General features: G+C 32.7%; 3 protein-coding genes across 4 annotated transcripts; all 3 read left to right on the plus strand.

Moving 5' to 3' along the window:
• Positions 1-2,912: 2,912 nt before the first annotated feature.
• Positions 2,913-4,991, plus strand: LOC129288895 (uncharacterized). 2 transcript variants are annotated; one of them, XM_054925705.1, is made up of 2 exons: positions 2,913-3,052; positions 4,539-4,991. In XM_054925705.1, the coding sequence occupies exon 2, from the start codon at positions 4,552-4,554 to the stop codon at positions 4,963-4,965; it is 414 nt and encodes a 137-aa protein (XP_054781680.1). In that variant the 5' UTR covers positions 2,913-3,052; positions 4,539-4,551; the 3' UTR covers positions 4,966-4,991. The 2 variants fall into 2 exon arrangements, with proteins under 2 accessions (XP_054781680.1, XP_054781681.1); XM_054925706.1 differs by having other exon boundaries at positions 2,919-3,052; positions 4,530-4,991.
• A 2,907-nt stretch (positions 4,992-7,898) lies between these two features.
• Positions 7,899-13,024, plus strand: LOC129288639 (adenine DNA glycosylase-like). Its single transcript, XM_054925317.1, has 7 exons — positions 7,899-8,438; positions 9,047-9,106; positions 9,838-9,957; positions 10,024-10,121; positions 10,693-11,234; positions 11,689-11,795; positions 12,705-13,024. Exons 1-7 carry the CDS (start codon positions 7,992-7,994, stop codon positions 12,789-12,791), a joined length of 1,461 nt encoding a protein of 486 aa, XP_054781292.1. The 5' UTR covers positions 7,899-7,991; the 3' UTR covers positions 12,792-13,024.
• Positions 13,025-14,193: 1,169 nt separating this feature from the next.
• On the plus strand, positions 14,194-16,937 carry LOC129288778 (uncharacterized). The gene is made up of 5 exons (XM_054925514.1): positions 14,194-14,513; positions 15,065-15,143; positions 15,598-15,785; positions 16,446-16,518; positions 16,610-16,937. Exons 1-5 carry the CDS (start codon positions 14,367-14,369, stop codon positions 16,762-16,764), a joined length of 642 nt encoding a protein of 213 aa, XP_054781489.1. The 5' UTR covers positions 14,194-14,366; the 3' UTR covers positions 16,765-16,937.
• The last annotated feature ends 216 nt before the right edge of the window (positions 16,938-17,153 follow it).

The following is a 17,153-nucleotide window of genomic DNA, read 5'->3' on the forward strand; positions in this document are numbered from 1 at the left end:
TCTTCCAATTCTTCACACAAGTCATCTAACATGTATTTTGACCAATTGAAGTCTTTCATTGCATTCTTAGTACAATACATTACCTTAACCATTCGCTCATTGACATTAGTACTAGCACTCGGACATAAAAGTATTCCCAATGTGTACAACAAAAATAAAAACTCAAAGTTTTCATCCTCCGCTCCAAATTTAATCAATGCTAATATCTTTTTATATGGAAATTTATAATATTTTTCCCTTAACCTCAAGAATACTTCCTCTTGATATCCACCTCTATTGACACCCTATCCCAACCAAAAGGTAATCCTATCAATGTGTAAACATTTTCTACTTTCATTTCTTTTGACTTCCCTTTAATGCAAAATTGATAGGTAGGTGGATTATATGAAGATATTAATTGGTAGTAGAGGTCTCAAGGGAGTATTTTCCATCGGATATCAAGCAACACCCTAAACTCAATGTTCTCTACCCTCGTTCTTAAATTTTTGTTCTCTCTCACGAACTCTGCAAGTTCTATAAACTGCCTCACAGAGCACCTTGTGTGAATAGAAATCTTGTATTTATTTTCTCCAGCATGTCTATCAGATTTTAATTGCCTAGCCTTCTTAACATATTTGTCCTTTTTAGCATCTGGCAACTTTTCCCATGCCTTCAGCTCATATTTTATTATATGTTTTAGCCTTATTTTTTTTATATTTATATTCATTTTCCTTGAGAAAGTTCTTCTTAAAAAGACTTAATGCATTCACCATCTTCCCTATCCTAAAAAATCAAGTCTTACTGTCAATAATTTATAATAAGCACTAGTCACAGCAACAAAGGTCAAACAAAATCATACCAAAATCAAGATATGAGTCATGCAAATGTCATTATTATTTTCTTCACATAAATTGGGCTAATGGAACAAGAGGATGACAACATTGGTCAAAATTATAAGGATGAAGTGGTCAAATTTTACAAAACCTTAAACTTTCTTCCTTATGTCTAATATTATATTACTATATATATATATATTTTGGATAAATGGATCAATATAATAGCCAATACTAAAAAGTAAACAAACAATTCAACTTCAGTAATTAATTTGTTTGTTCACTTAACTAGTTAATTAGTTCAAGTGGTTGGTACTAGCTAGTAATATAAATTTCCCTTCCTTTTGTTCCTATCCTTCAAACTCTACAGCTAAAGCCAACTAGATAGAAATACATATAGAGGAAAAAGATAGTCGACACAAATTTGATGCAGGACTTTAACAGTGTGGTATATTTTCTCAAAAAACAAAATAGAAGAAATGATCTTTAATTCCCACACCATTATTTAATAGTTAACAGTGAATTTTGCATCTCATGGAACATGGGAAGATTACTATGTAACCCAATTTGATGAGACTATGAAACAATCATTTTCAAAAGTGTAGAGAAGGAAAGGCATAAGCTAGAAGATGTAACCAATTTTTTTAGAATGCAATCATAACTTATCGAGAGTCAAGAAAGCAGCGGCAATAAAATAAGCCTCCAATTACACACCAACATTTTAAAAAGTCAAACCTCAAACCATAACAATTGAACTTCAAATCAAGGGGGAAATCAAATCTCAACGTAAACAATCACTATGGGATCATAGTAGGAGGAAACATGAAGGCCACATTGTGGGCACTATGGTGTTGGAGTACAGAGAGTCCAACTAATAGAACACAAGAAATAAGAAGCAACATTCCTGCTTAAGGGTATACATGTAAGCTTTCATAGCAAAACTACATAGATTGCATACTATTTCATAGAGACATAGGACTAAACCAATACAGGCTATGGAATTCAAAAATTAAAACTGTTGGGAATAAAACTAGCATTGAATATTTCATGAATTCCACTTTACATGTTTGTTTCCTTACAGTCGGTTGCAACCCTGGTATAACATCATGAACTTGGTCTATGAGAGAGGGAAGTCATCCAAGTTAAAGGCCTTGAAAAAAATTAGCATCATGTGATCATCACATTCCCTATTAATTACTGTCACCATTTTATGACTTTACCTTACAATCTAAGTTGCAAGACATAGGCAGTAGTTTTCATGATAACAAAATAATGCAATACAATTATGTCTATAATTAAAAAAATTTGTTGATTTATTTTGTTAAGATCATTGAGGCATTAATTATCATGAAAGTGACCTAGATAACTAATCAGACCCACAAAGGAATAAATACCTACGAAAGCTAAGAAGAGGAATACACACCTTAATTAAGTGCGACTGGAGAGAGAGGGAGAGAAGTTGCTACTGTCGAGAACACAAACACATCCACAAACCAATGCTGACAAACCCACTGCGGAGAACATCGAGACGAAGTTGATGGCCAAAGCTGCTGGAGAACAACAAAATCGCAAACGAGAACGCTACAGCCACATTTGCGACGATGATATTGTGATGGAAAGATAGTGATGGAAGCTCACAAAGCTCAGGCGACACATGACAACAATGACTAAAGAGACAGAGCACGACTGAAATTAGGGGAAATGACGTTTTTTTTAAAATTTGAATTAAGGGCAAAACTGTCATTTCCTCAAATTTCCTAATGACAAAAGGATCCCCAGGGACCTAAGGAAAATTATATCATTTTGTGAGATCAATCTGTCAATTAGCTAATTTAAAGGAACTTTATTATCATTTTTTCTTAATTTTTTAAGTTAATTCTACTTCATCATGTTTAATTCGTTGAAATTTTTTTGAAGGAATGGAAATTGAAAAGTAATCAAGATGATAATAAATGTTTTAAAAAACACAGTTGGTCATTTGGTGGCTTTTTTTAAATAAAATTTTAGTAAAATTTTTTATTTAGTACATTTTTTTTTTTGGGTTGAGGAATTGAGTATAAAAACCCCGACAAAATTACTGAGGTAAGTTTCATTCAAAAATAATAATAATACTACAGAAGTAGCCGAACCATATTTCTCGAGCATTCTACGCTCCGTCGGACGCCGTCCACCGTTGCCTGCCCTGCGTGGTTGTTCTCGAGCAAGTAGTGAAGAAGGCTAGAAGGATTTCCCAAAATCCGGTGAGATTCATCTGTTCAATCTGGCTTAGAATCTGTTACCCACATCATCTGTTTCCTGCGTGGTTGTTCTTGCTGTTTTAAATTTTTCATTTTAATTTGGTCCTTAATCATTTGAACATTGACGCTTTTGAATTGGGGAATATTTGCAGATTGAGTTTAATTTCTGTTTTTTTGACTATTTTTTGCTTGAATGGTGTGCAGCTGGCTATTATGCTTGCTTCTGCCCTCTTCATTTTGATTACTAGCGACTTCTATGCCTTGGATTGTGCTGTTTTGCAATGTATTGACATTCTGTATCTTAGTCTCTTTATATTATCATCAATTTAGAAAATTGTCAAGGTATTTGTGAGGTATGATCTTGTGAATAACTTGGCTCGAGTTGTGTCAAAGTATCTGGCACAATATCAACTATGCATATTTCAAAAAGATCTGCCCCCGCTGAGTGTAATATAGGCTCGCCTATGAGTATTTGTATTAGGATGGCATGGGATTAGACTGAAATATTTCAGATGATATTATCCAAACTTTTCATCGAACAAATTTGTTTTAATCTACATGGATTACCAACATGTCAACAATTTCAGTAAGATCTAAGCATAGCTGGTTCAAGCTTTTTAATTCCAGGGGATGCTTAGTGGCCTGGACCCTGGAGTTAAATAGGCATATTTTGAGTATCATTGTTTCTTTGACGTGTCAAACATATATCTGTATTGGAGTATGAATCTCTCGAGCATAAATTGATTTTTAGATTCTTCCTTATTAATCGCATTATGCATTTGATATAGAACCTTGAAATTGTGGCCAATTGAATCAGTGAAGTGTGAGAAGGTGCTTATAAACAAATGGATTTAGTTTTTCTGCCGTTGTCACTTTGTCAAACTTGTTTTATGATAATTGTAGAAGAGTTCCATGGTTGAGATTTTGGTTGAGGAACTATTGCAACGAGTAATCCCTCCATCCCTTTTTATGAGAGCGATCATGAGATTCATGGATACCAAGAAAGTATGAAAATTTATTTGATGCCTTAGAAAGTTGAGTTTCTACCCAATTCTGCCCTCCATTAAATGTCATGATGTTGCATAACTTCAAATGCCTTTTAACAATTCATCCTTTATAAGGGGTATATTTGAAAGTTTTCTAATTTTTCCTAGAATCTCTAAAAGACTCTTGCAGAAATGGACACTATACCCCTTGAAACTTGCTCTTATGAAAAAGGACGGAGGAGTAATTTTATAAACTGTGTAGAGTGAGTTAATGCATTTTAATTTTCATTTCTATTCATCCAAAGCACAATGTTGGCTTTATCAACTGCTACTCAACTGTTACAATTCTTGACATGTGATTCTGATGAGGTACTGTTTGAATGAAATTATAAGTTATCCCGGTTTCTATTGCTGAGGTGCCCATGATAAGTTTGTGTACTCTGAATCATAAGCTCTGTCTTGCATGTCTGCTAATGAAGTTATTTTCCTGCAAGTTCTTGCAGAGAGAAAGTATTGATGCTGCTTCTCAAAGACATAGTGCCTGCCGCACAGAACAACATAGATACAAAATTTATACTTTTGGAGAAAGGAAGGATAACATTAGAAGGGCAAAATAAGACATGTTTGGCACTTGCAGCTGATGAGACTGCAGCAGTTCACTATCAGTTCTGGGGAGATGAGTGCGACGTATTCGAGCCTGGTGACATCATCCATTTGGCCAACGGTATTTTCTCTTACCACCGCAATAATCTTGTACTAAGGGCGGGCAAGAGAGGAAAAGTAGAGAAGGTGGGAGAGTTTACTATGGCCTTTGTTGAGACACCAAACATGAGTGAGATTCATTGGATTCCTGACCCAAATAATTCTACGAAGTATGTCCAGGATTATGTGATATCTCCCCACTCTCGCATTTTCCCTCCAATGACTTAAGTAATGAGAACATTGATTGTCATGGAGTTGTTCTCTACATAGTTTAAACCAAAAATCTCTGGGGCTGATAAATTTTCTTTTGCTTTAATAGCTTATGTTATTGATAAGCGCTTCTAACTAGTGATATATATGGTGTGTTTGGATTAGAAATTGTGGAGCTAAAGTTGGAATCATTTGAGGTTTTGCAAACTGAAATTAGGATAAAAATCAGTGATTTATGTTTGGACATTGTTTTTCCTCTTAAAAGTCAGTTAACCTATAAAAATCATTGAAGTTTGAAGCGCCCAAACCTCGGCTTAGATCAAATCCAAACATAGCCATACTTTGTTCAGCGTATTTCCCAATTCATTTATTGTCTTAATGGAGAGCCGTGTATCTATTGTCTCTAACGGAAATCATTTGCTTTATTAATTAATGATAAGCATCGTTTTAGTTTAGTTTCATGTGGATTTATGTATATATAGATGTTGATGATCATACACTTATTTTCCCATCTTTGACTCAATTAAATTTACTCCTCTTCTTTTTATATATAAGAGAAAAAAATTATATCACGAAAGTTGATTAATCATAATAATTATGTTTGAAAATAAAAAAATTGAATTAAAATGTCCTATGTTAATCAACGTAAGCATTCATTAATTATTTTTTATTAGCATAAATTATGAGGAGTAATTTAAAAAATATGTAATAAATGTTTATTGAAATATATAATTTTATTTACATAAAAAAATAAATAAAAAGTGATAATTTTTTTTATAAATAAAAAATGGAGTAGAATATAGCAACAAAAGATATTATCATTAATGAGTTGACTCATTATTCATAATAGTAGTTATGCCAAACAGGTAATGAAGGCTTCATAGCAAAGCTATGATTTTCAGGCTTGAAAATGTCAGCCACAGAGCACTAGCAAATCCACAAGACTGTATATTCCCATTGTTTTACTTTATTACAATTGATTGAAAATGAAGCCCTTGCACATACGATAATCAATGACAAACCAATGACAAACTCGATTTACGAGATAAAATAGTAGCAATCAAAAAGGATACATAAACAAGCCATATGCTATAGAGCGATCTCATTCATTTCGTTAAAAATTAGTGTTATTATAATGAAGGAACATCCTTTTTGTTGTTTCCTAATCAAATTAATGCATGGCCAAATAAAAAAAAATTCAAATTAGTGAAAGAACAGGGGATAATCTTTTTCATTAAATTTAAATTTCTATTTGATGATCTAGATGTAATTTCTGTGCATTACGGAGTAAAAGGACAAAAAGTCACATTATTCACCATTGATAAATAGTATAAACTGTTAAGAGTTTTATTACACTTTTAATTCTATATGTAAGTCCCATTCAATATGTTCACAAGAATTAAAAAAAATTTTAAAACTCATTTATTCTATTTAAAAATTTAATAAGTTTTTAACTTCACTTTATAAAATATAAATACTTTAATAACATATTATCTCTCTAGAAGATAGAAGGAAAAATTTGTAATGAAAATTTAATGTGATTTATAAATAAGACAATTTTTTTTTTTTTACCTTATAAATAAGATCAAGAGGAGTATATTATATTAAAATTGATGCACATCACATTTATCTGCTAGGTTGATTAAGGGGACAATTTTCCTTCCAAATCCTTAATATTAGCTATTTTTTAAACTAGATTTTAGATAGTGCTTGGAAGTATTTTTAAATAGAATGAATGGAGTGTGATGGCTAAAAGAATTATACCATTGGTTGTGAAATTTTTTTAAAAGGGGATGGAATGGTTTAGAATGGCATTCCATACTATCATAAATTCATTTTTTTTACCCTCCAATTTGAAGGATCGAGGATGGAATGGTATGACATGATTAACATTATTACAAAATTATCCTCGTTCTTTTTAACCCATTGCACTCTTTCATTTTCACCTACCCTAAAAATAAAAAAAATAATTATATCTAATTTAAATATATTAATTTTATAATTATTTTTAATTAATGATTAAATAAAATCATTTATTTTTCTAATATAACACCCAAACAATTAAATATTTCATCCTATTCTTCTTTTTTCCCACTCCACCTTGTTCCATTTCATTGATGGCTATTCCTTTCTACTTCATCTTATACCCTCAAACATGGCCTTATATTTTAAGTTTTATGACAGGGACTGGCATGTTAGCCTGAATTAATATCTATATATTATGTTTATAAAATACTTCTATATTATAAAAAAACTTTTAATAGAATTATATTTTTAATGAGTTAATTAATTATATTTAAAATAATATTCTTTTTATACTTATTCTTATTTAATATGGTGTCTTAATTAAAAATATTATTAATTACATCATATTCCTTTTGAACCAAAATATAGGGCATTAATAACTGATTCAAAGTTTTCAAAAAATATCAATTGAAACATTAATTTCTTAGAAAAATTTACATCTTTTTAATTTTATTTTTGTTAAATATCTTATATAAGTATCTTGATAATGATAAGTGCTTTAATAACTGATTCAAAGTTCTTAAAAAATGTTAGTTGAAAGATTAATTATTTTAAAAAATTTACATATTTTTAATTTTATCTTTATTAAATACCTTATATAAGTATCTTGATGATGATAATTAAAATTTTAATACATCATTTTTTTAAAAGAGTAATAAATAAAATAGAGATATAATAAAAAAAAAATTATAAAAATTATCTAATATTCTGTATTTTAGAACAAATAAAGCTTTTGAAAAATGTCTTATATGATGAGCAGGAGGGAGTAATTAAAGATTTTTTTAAAAAACTTTATTAATTATATCTTAAAAAATTTAAAATAACTTATATTTTTTAAAATAGAGTAATACTTAAAAAAACATGTCTTTAATAAAATGTACCCCACATAATCGTAGACACTGTTCACATAGGGATAGTTTATGCTGTTGAATGGAACGGCACACCCCTGAACTGGTTCAAATTTTGGGGGCAGGATACGTTTGCCGCTTGAAGTAGCATTCTTCCTGTTGGCTCCTTGAATGATTGCAACCTTCGAAAGAGTCGGTATAACGTTGTTGAGGTCAGCAGTGGATTCAAACATGTCGGACAGGAGAGAGCAGCAGAGGAAGAAGAACAAAGGGACGAAGAGTGCCATGCGGATAATCAAAAAGCAAAGCCCACAGCCGGTAGTACAAGACATTGAGGATGCAGTCTCGTCCTTCAGCGAAGATGAAACTCAGAAACTAAGGGTTGCTCTGTTGGAGTGGTACGATCATAATCGTAGAGACCTTCCGTGGAGGAGGACGTTAAGTCATAATCATGGTTGTGAAAAAGAAGAAGAAGAAGAAGTAGATTCAAGGGCGTATGGTGTGTGGGTCTCCGAAGTAATGCTGCAGCAGACTAGGGTTCAGACTGTTATTGGCTATTTTAACCGTTGGATGGAGAAATGGCCTACCATTCATGACCTTGCACAGGCCTCCCTTGAGGTTTGTGTGTGTAAATTTTTGGGCTTTGGTTCATTTACCGCATTTTTCTTTACTCGGATGGGTTTTAGAGCCCTCTCTTTATATTTATATATATATATATATATATATATATGTGTTCCTTCTTGGGTTGCATCATCTTGTCTTCTGGTTTTGAATGCCCTTTCCCATCTCTTTTCTCTTGCAATTTTTGTTTTAAATTTGTGCTTTCTGTGTTACCAGCTGACCTAATGATGCTATGGTAATAATCCTTTCTGTTATCTTGAAATCAGTCAATTGGCATAAAGCAAAATTTGAGAGGTAGAGATGCCACTGGTTAAAAAAAAGTTTGATCTCTGCCACATTTAGACTAGCTTAGGCGTTTCGGTGGGTGGGCTTTTAGGTAAAGGTCGAAAGTTTTCCTGATATAAGAAAACTTTTTTTAAATACTGCAAAAAAGTTGAAATATTTTGAAAACCTTCAATATTTCTTTTGGTGTTTTTAAAGCTAAAATTTTATCTTTTCTAATATCATGTTTTACTTTTCATTTTCAGTTTTTTTTTTTAAAAAAAACAATTCCTTGAAGGAAGAACCAACTTACTCACCTCATAAATGGTTCTGTCTTTACGCAGGAAGTGAATGAAATGTGGGCAGGTTTGGGCTACTATCGAAGAGCTCGTTTTCTCTTAGAGGTATTCTCTCTTTAGCGCTTTGTTTTCCCCTTACTTTCCATCATTTTCTATTAGGTGCCTTTGGAAATCATTCATTCTTTGTGCTGCATGGGTTAAGGACTAGTTACAATCTTGGGGGCGTTTGGTACCCTGCCATGATCATCAAATACAGGAGGCATAAAATGATACCATTTTATGTGATAAATCATACTACCTTAAAAACATGAGGAATTCATATCCTCGGAGTTCATAAGAAGTAAATTCCATTTTATTCCCTTGACCTGAAAATAGTTTGCTTGTTAATGATTTCAAGTGTATCATTCAACTTGCATGTGATTGTTCATTTTCCATAATCAGAAATTGAACAAATCACAGTGGTGCTGAATGAGACACTCTAAACTGCAAAGAGGAAAATTGTAATATGCTTTTCTCAAAATAAACCAATTTTATCCTTTTCAGTTTCCTTGACAGCTTTCAGCTGTCTCCTGCATAGCATGTTTTCTTAAATATCATGATATCCCAGATACCACGTATTGTAATATAGAGTTATATGTCATGGCCCTATAATAAGCCATCAAATGAAATTGCTGTACTTCCTTCTTATGGCTTAATGCTGCGAAGTGCAAACAATTGTACCATAAACATATTGTGCCTTCCATCATGCCTTTAGGTTCTTATTGAGTTACTACGTGCTTTTGCTTAAGAAGCAAAAGACATTGATTAATCATAGATTCTTTTGATTCTATTCTCAGGGTGCAAAGAAAATAGTCGCAGAGGGAGGAAGAATTCCTAGCTCAGTTTCTACACTACGAAGGATTCCTGGAATTGGAGACTACACTGCAGGAGCAATTGCCTCTATAGCATTCCGAGAAGTAAGGGTTATTCCTGTTACTTTGGTTTATGGGAAAGAAACCATTGCTCATGATTTAACATAACAGGCTGTACCCGTTGTTGATGGCAATGTGGTGAGGGTGATTGCTAGACTAAAGGCTATTTCTGCAAATCCAAAAGACTCGGTAACTATCAAGAGATTTTGGTGAGTTTTGTGAAATTCTTGTAAATCTAGAATTAAATTTTCTGTAAGGAATTCTAACTATGAATTTGACATGGGTGAAGAAACTTGTCTTTCTCTTATAAGTTATGTCTCATAAATTTGGTTTTTCACATGATGCTTGACCTGATTGGGAAACAATAGGAGAGAGACAGAAGTCATTTCTTGTGCAATAAATTGATGAATTTGTGTTGCTTATATTTCTAAGGAAAGAGGAAGTAAGTAAAGCTATGAGTAATCACATATTAGAAATATCACTTCAGATTCTTTTTGGCTTGTTTAGGAACAATTCATGAAGGTGACATGTGCATATTTTAAAAGAGAAAAGGGGGTGGGATTTTTTTTTTTTTTTTGGTGGGAGGTGGTGAATTTCCTATTTAACATGATGTGCTTCAATAGATGAGTTTTCTTCTTCCTATTCATTGCACCTATAGTACATGAATACACTATGCCAATCTCGTAAGTAGACTGCTTTCGTGTTGTTTCGTTGAATAAGCTTGTAACCTGGGGTTGTTTCATTTTCATTGTTTTATGTTGGATTGGAATGGAGATTAAGGAGATTAGCAGCTCAGCTAGTTGATCCTCTCCGCCCTGGAGACTTCAATCAATCTCTCATGGAACTTGGGGCAACTGTATGCACCCCTTTGAATCCAAGCTGCTCCTCATGTCCTGCATTGAAATTTTGCCGTGCACTGTCAATATCTAAAGATGACAATTCAGTACTTGTTACAGATTATCCTGTGAAAGGTGTAAAGGTTAAACAAAGATGCGATTTTTGTGCAGTATGTGTTGTTGAGTTACTCGGGTTTGGGCAAATGTTGGACAAGAACCAGTCTAGCAGTGAATTTATTCTTGTAAAAAGGCCCAATGAAGGACTGCTTGCAGGTCTCTGGGAGTTTCCATCTGTCTCACTGGATGGAGAAACTGATTCATTGGCTAGAAGAGAAGCAGCAAATCACTTCTTGAAAAGTATGCTCAAAATTGACACCAAAAAGACCTTTAACATAGTTTTGAGGGAAGATATTGGAGAATTTGTTCACATCTTCAGTCATATTCGCCTCAAGTTGTATGTTGAATTGCTAGTGTTACAATTGAAAGGTTTGATCCTCTCTCTTTTTGGCATTACTAATTGATTTTGGTTTTAAAGTCTTTTTGACTCATTTGATTTCACTTGAGTAATTTATTCTGAACTTATTTAATGTATTTTCATAATTTAAGAACTAAATTTCGTGAAATAATTATCTATGTCTACGAAACTTTGAAAGTTTTGGAGAATATCAGCATCTAAGGGTTTATGGCAGGTTGTTTCTTCCTTGCATTTAAATGGATTATTCTGTCTTTATGCTTGAGTAGGCTGCTGTATTCTTTTGACTGGCCTGCGTTTCAGCAAGCGTGTGTAAAAATTCATCTAATATCTTGTATCCTATAGTTTAGAAAACAATGTAAACTTCTGCTGCGAACAGGGTTACGTATGTGCATTTGAAGTTGTAAACAAATAAAATGATTGCATCATGGCTGCTCTTTGTTCTAATTTTAATTCTTTGTTTGTAAGGGCCGAAAGATAATTTCTCCAAAAGCCAGGGCAGTGAAACTACAACTTGTAAATGGGTAGATAGCAATGCCCTTTCAAGTATGGGGCTGACAACCAGTGTAAGAAAGGTAATATAGTTTATAGCATGTGATCATTTTGGTAAACCTGCTATGAATTTGTGAAGCTACTTAGCATAAGAGTTTAACATTTTCAACCTTTAGAAAAGAACAATAGACCTCAAACACTACGCAGTTGTCAGTATGTTTTTACAAGTCTATCAAGCCTTCTATTTCAGTTGGATTTTTTTATCATTTCAAATAAAATCACAAAGAAAAATGACCTAGGGCTTAGACCTTTTCTCAATAATTGCTATAAAGAGTTTTTTTTTTTTTTTTGTTTTTTTTACTCAGAAATCTCTTGCAGTTATCATAATTAATTCATTTAGCTTAAGTCAATTGAAACTTGGATGGAAGCGCAGCAAAAGAAAACAAGGACCATTCTGTTTGAGGATTGAATAGAACATAAGATAAATACATCAAAGAAAAGACTGGAAGTTTTCTTAACTATAATCTGCAGAACGGGAGGGTTTCTTCCTCATCATTCAAAATATAGGTCATTTCTTCTCGAGGTTCTCTGAATCCTTATGCAGATAACTCCAGTGCATTTGATTTGAACAATATACGGAAGGAATAAACATTTGATAACCACAGTGCATTCTGTCATTTTCTGTATTTCTTATGCTATTTTTGCATGGGACTTGTTTTATTAAGGATTTAGCTTCTGTAGAATTGCGTACCAAATTAAAAGTTCTCTTCCTTCATGTTTGATTTGAAACGTACTTCACAAAGTTCACCACTCTCTTATAAAAAAGGCCTTATTTAAGTTGGTGAGTGAGTCTTTTTTTTTTGGTTACAGAATTCTCTGTATTTTCTATCTCATTGAGGAATTCATGCTATGCATAATATATATATATATATGTATGTATGTATATATATTTTTAACCTTTAACACTTGTGATGTATGATTGATCGATGCAGGTATACAGCATGGTTCAGAAATTTAAGCAGAAAAATTTTACCTCTAAGCAAGTCCCAACAAAGAAGAGAAGTAGAACAACCACTTAGAAACCAACTTAGTGGCCTGCAGGGAGTGCTATGCTTATTGTTGCAGTTTTTCTCAATAAAAAATATAGTATTTTTCTTGCACTTATATTGTGTAAAGTGCTCTTCCACACCATTTTATTGTTTATTGGTGGCAAGCTCATGATCAGTTAGCAGTCTGGATTCTTCAGTCACTTCTTTAATTGCATGTAATATATTTTGTAAAAGAGAAAGATGAGATGAGTACATTTATAATATGTTTTTGTATCACTTTTTTATTTTTTGGCTAACATTTTTTGTATCACTCCTATTGGAATGTACTAACATTACTATGTCAATGCAGAAGGTTTTGGATTAGTTTGGTTAGCCATTTTTGCTGCTCTTTTATCAACACGATGAAGTCATTTGGTCATGATTTTTCCGGTTAATATAATTTAAGCATTTCTTTTTGGATTGCCGCTTTATATATAGCATTCCTTTTATTTATCCAAATATGCAAGTGTTTTCAAGCTTTAATGTAGCTGTCATTCCTGTGGTTTGAATCTGTGATGTACTTAAGCCAAAAAAAAAAAAAAAAAAGCTTTTATCGGTTTATTTGACCATAAATGATTTTAGAAATTAAAAAAAGAAACAGCATTGCAACAAGTTACTGATAAAACAAAAAAGAAAATTGAATGCACAAATAATTAAAAGTTCCATAATTTATCATTATTTCTTTTTATTTATTCTAAAATATAAGAAAATTGATCTTGAACTTTTACTCTTGTCAGACATTAGTCGTGACACTACTCTAAATCTTGCATATATTAAACAAAGGATAAAAAGGTAATTTTCCCTTTAAACTAAAGGCTGAGTTGAGATCCTAATTTTTTTTTTCAATTTTGCCCTTTAATATTTAAAAATGTTTCAACATACTCATTCTATTAATTACAAGAATGCTGATTGTTACTCGATACAAAAGGAATAAGCATTACCTTGTAATTAACAAGAAAGCACACACCAACCTTTTTAAATGCTGAGGGATAAAAGTATTAAAAAATTTAAGATCTTAGAGTATCTCTAGTTTCATTGTAAGGGTAAAAATTGATCTTTTACTCTTTTAAATAAATACACGAGATATGATGTGGGGAAAAAATTAAATGAGTAATTTAACGTTTGACAGACTGATCAAATATCAAAATTCTAATAGAACCCATAATTTTACAGATATTTCCAAGCCATTACGCAAATTACACTTTCTAACAAAAAGAGTAACTCGGAAAAAGACAAGCCAAAGGAGTTTGACACTTTGACCTGTCTTGGCTTTGGAGTATCATGTGGTTGAAACTCACTCTCCCGCAAGCTCATACCTCTTCGGCCTCTGGCTTCTACCATTAGGCGATTCTTGTCCTCTAGTGTTTAAGCTCATCTTCAAATTTTTCTCAAATAAATGGAACTAGGGGCACAAAAACCAGTGGTACATATTGTTTCAAGCACCATGTGGATCAGAAGGTTCTTTCAATATGTTCTTGTGATTAAACATCAATACAGCAAAACAATGGTCGGCGATTTCGTGTAAGAATAACTGGAGGGAAGATACCTATTAGTTTAAGAGAAAGAATGCAAATGGCAATTTCCTTAAGAGGAGCAATCGCTGATTCTTCTACTTTGAGGTTATCTTGGTCATCAACCACTTGTTCTTCATCTTCTTTGCATTTTACCCAGAATTTCATACCCAGTTCTTCGTCATTGTTGATACTCCCTTTGGTGAGTGGTTCCAACTATGATTTGACCTCTTTCAGCTTATTGAGTAGTTCTTCTTTTCTGGATTTTCTGAATTAAGTGAATTTAGAAGTTTAATTTCTCTAGACAATTCATGACCTCTATGTGTTTGTTTAATGTCTTCTAAGAGCTAAAGCGTAGAGTTCAATATAATTTAATGTCCCTTTGTCTGTTGTAGCTACAGCTTGATAGGTCTTCAATATAAAATAAATTCTGCTATCATAACATGATTTGGTAGTTTCTCAGCCGTTCAATCGTTATGAAAAGTTCAATCTCTTGAAAAGTTGAAGTATTTACCTTATTTTTGCGTAGAAGTTATAATTTATCAAATAAAATATAAACATCCCCATGTAAAATTAAGAATTGAATGGTGGAAACGCATCTTTTCAAGATGTTGAGCTCTAGGTAGCTGAAAATATGGTTAAGGCGTCACAATACAATTCTCTTTCATTTCAATTCGAATAATCATGTTTCATTGGGATATTGTAAATTGATGAGTAAATTTGCTTTCATTATCTGCTTTGCTTGAGCTGTAGACTACAAGTAAACTAGCAACTTCAAGCAGAAACAAGATCACTTGCTCTGCTGTTCAAGAATCTTCCACTAGTACAACAGGTGAGATTCTTCATTTATAACAAAAGTATGCTGTCCCGAAAATTTTTTTTCCCCTACAAGATAATTAGTCTAATCAAAGTTATATATGAGTGAAATGCCCGTGCAAATATATATGGACAATTTTTAAAATGTAGAGGTATAATTAAATAGTAGTATGAACTATAGTATTGAAAACCAGGTCAACCTGACTAGTTGAACTAGTGTCTTGATTGGTTTAATGAAATGTTTTGCTCATGATCAGTTTGATCGTGATTTTGATTATTAACCTTTAAACCAGTAGCTTGACTGATTTAATAACTAGTCCGATTTTTAGTTGATATAAACAATGTAAAAAGGCACATGAAAATTCAAAGCAAGAGATGAATCAGTACTATTCATAACTTCAGAATACAACTGATCCTCCATTTTTGATCGAACATATATCGATGATATTGATATCAATTTCTGGTCATAGCAACTGCTGAAACAAAAGAGGAGGTAAATGCAGCTCCGAAAGCAGCACCTGCAAAGAAGCCTCCTGCTAAAGCGCCAGTCAAACCTCTGCCTCAGATGATGGAGGAGGATGTGATACCTTCATTGAAAGCAATACTTGAAGCCCAACAAGACATCTCTGACATTGAGCTGGTCTTTCAGGACAATAAGGTTAGCAAGATGCTCCTCTCTGGATTGTTCCTATAATTGCTTTTCTATCCCCTGAAACTTTGGCTAAGTTTAGGAGTTACTAACACAGTAAAGCAAGTGATAATTATTAGAATCTAGTGCTAAATTGCTCTATTATTTAGAGAAAAAGTTTGAAGGGAACTTATACTTAATGATCACGATTTGATTTAGAGACACTATGTGCACATGTTGATTTATGTTCTTGTCGTATGGAGCAAATGTTCTGATTTTTGTATGAAGAAAATGTTAGTTGGTGGTGTATTAGTATAGACACCACGTGCGCATAAGAGTTTTTATCATCTGAATGTTGAAAGAGACAAGTATCTGAACAAAACCGAGGGGCACTTGGTTCAATGGGTCAATGGAATTGAATCAGCTTATTCCGGGATCCAAAGTTTGAGTCTTGAGATTTGTAGTTGGGTTAAATAAAAATGCCAAATATCTTCTTGAGATACATTTGAGGTCTCCTTTTAATGAACTTCTGAATCTTTCATTTTATTTTAAGTAGGTTTAAGAATTTGCAATGCTCCAGAAAATATTAAATTCATTTATGCATAAACTTATCAAGTTGATTGATTTATGTACTTGGCATGTTAGTTCACCTCTTATTCTAATTTACATTGGATTGATTTTAATTAACAGTTGGAAGGATCCTTTTTGAAACAAGGCAATCCCCATTCATTTTGGGCTTTCTTTCCTGATGGAGCGCTTACTGGTAAGTGCATTTGCCATTGTTATTGGCTTATCAAATTAATTAACACTGAAGCAAACACCATCAAGACCATTATATTTGTGTTCTTGAACAGGTCCAAAAGGGTTTTCTCTATCATCATATAACTCACAAGCAAGCACTGTTGAGCCATTCCTTGTTGATGAAAAGAAAATTACAGCAAAACATGTCATTTTTTGGGTTGAGAAACGCTTGGCTGCACAAGGGATTATTCCTGTGTGGGGAGATTAATCTCTTAAACATGAGTTTTCTTTCTGAAGTTCAAGTGATAATTAATGTGGCATACAATTCAACCTTCTCTCGTCTCTTGGTTCGAATGACTATAGTGCTATTTTGACCCTTGTGGTTTGTAAATGTCTTCATGATAGAGCATTCTATTGATCAATGAAAATGCCTTTTCAAAATGGGATAGGTGTTGACACATGCACACAAATATATATATGAATGTATATATGTATGTATGTATGTATGGAAGCAGCATTGGAAACCACCAGATTTTCTGTTTTGCCGTGGTAGCCTTTTAATAAAATCCATAGCTTTACTATGTTGCTATGCCATATTCCTTGAGGAATTGTTTAATGCTGAAGGATTGGTTATTTATCATTCCACGTGATGTTTTT

The sequence above is a fragment of the Prosopis cineraria genome, unplaced genomic scaffold (assembly GCF_029017545.1).
Source record: "Prosopis cineraria cultivar Desert tree isolate PC_DT_omini unplaced genomic scaffold, ASM2901754v1 PC12, whole genome shotgun sequence".
Lineage (NCBI taxonomy): Eukaryota > Viridiplantae > Streptophyta > Magnoliopsida > Fabales > Fabaceae > Prosopis > Prosopis cineraria.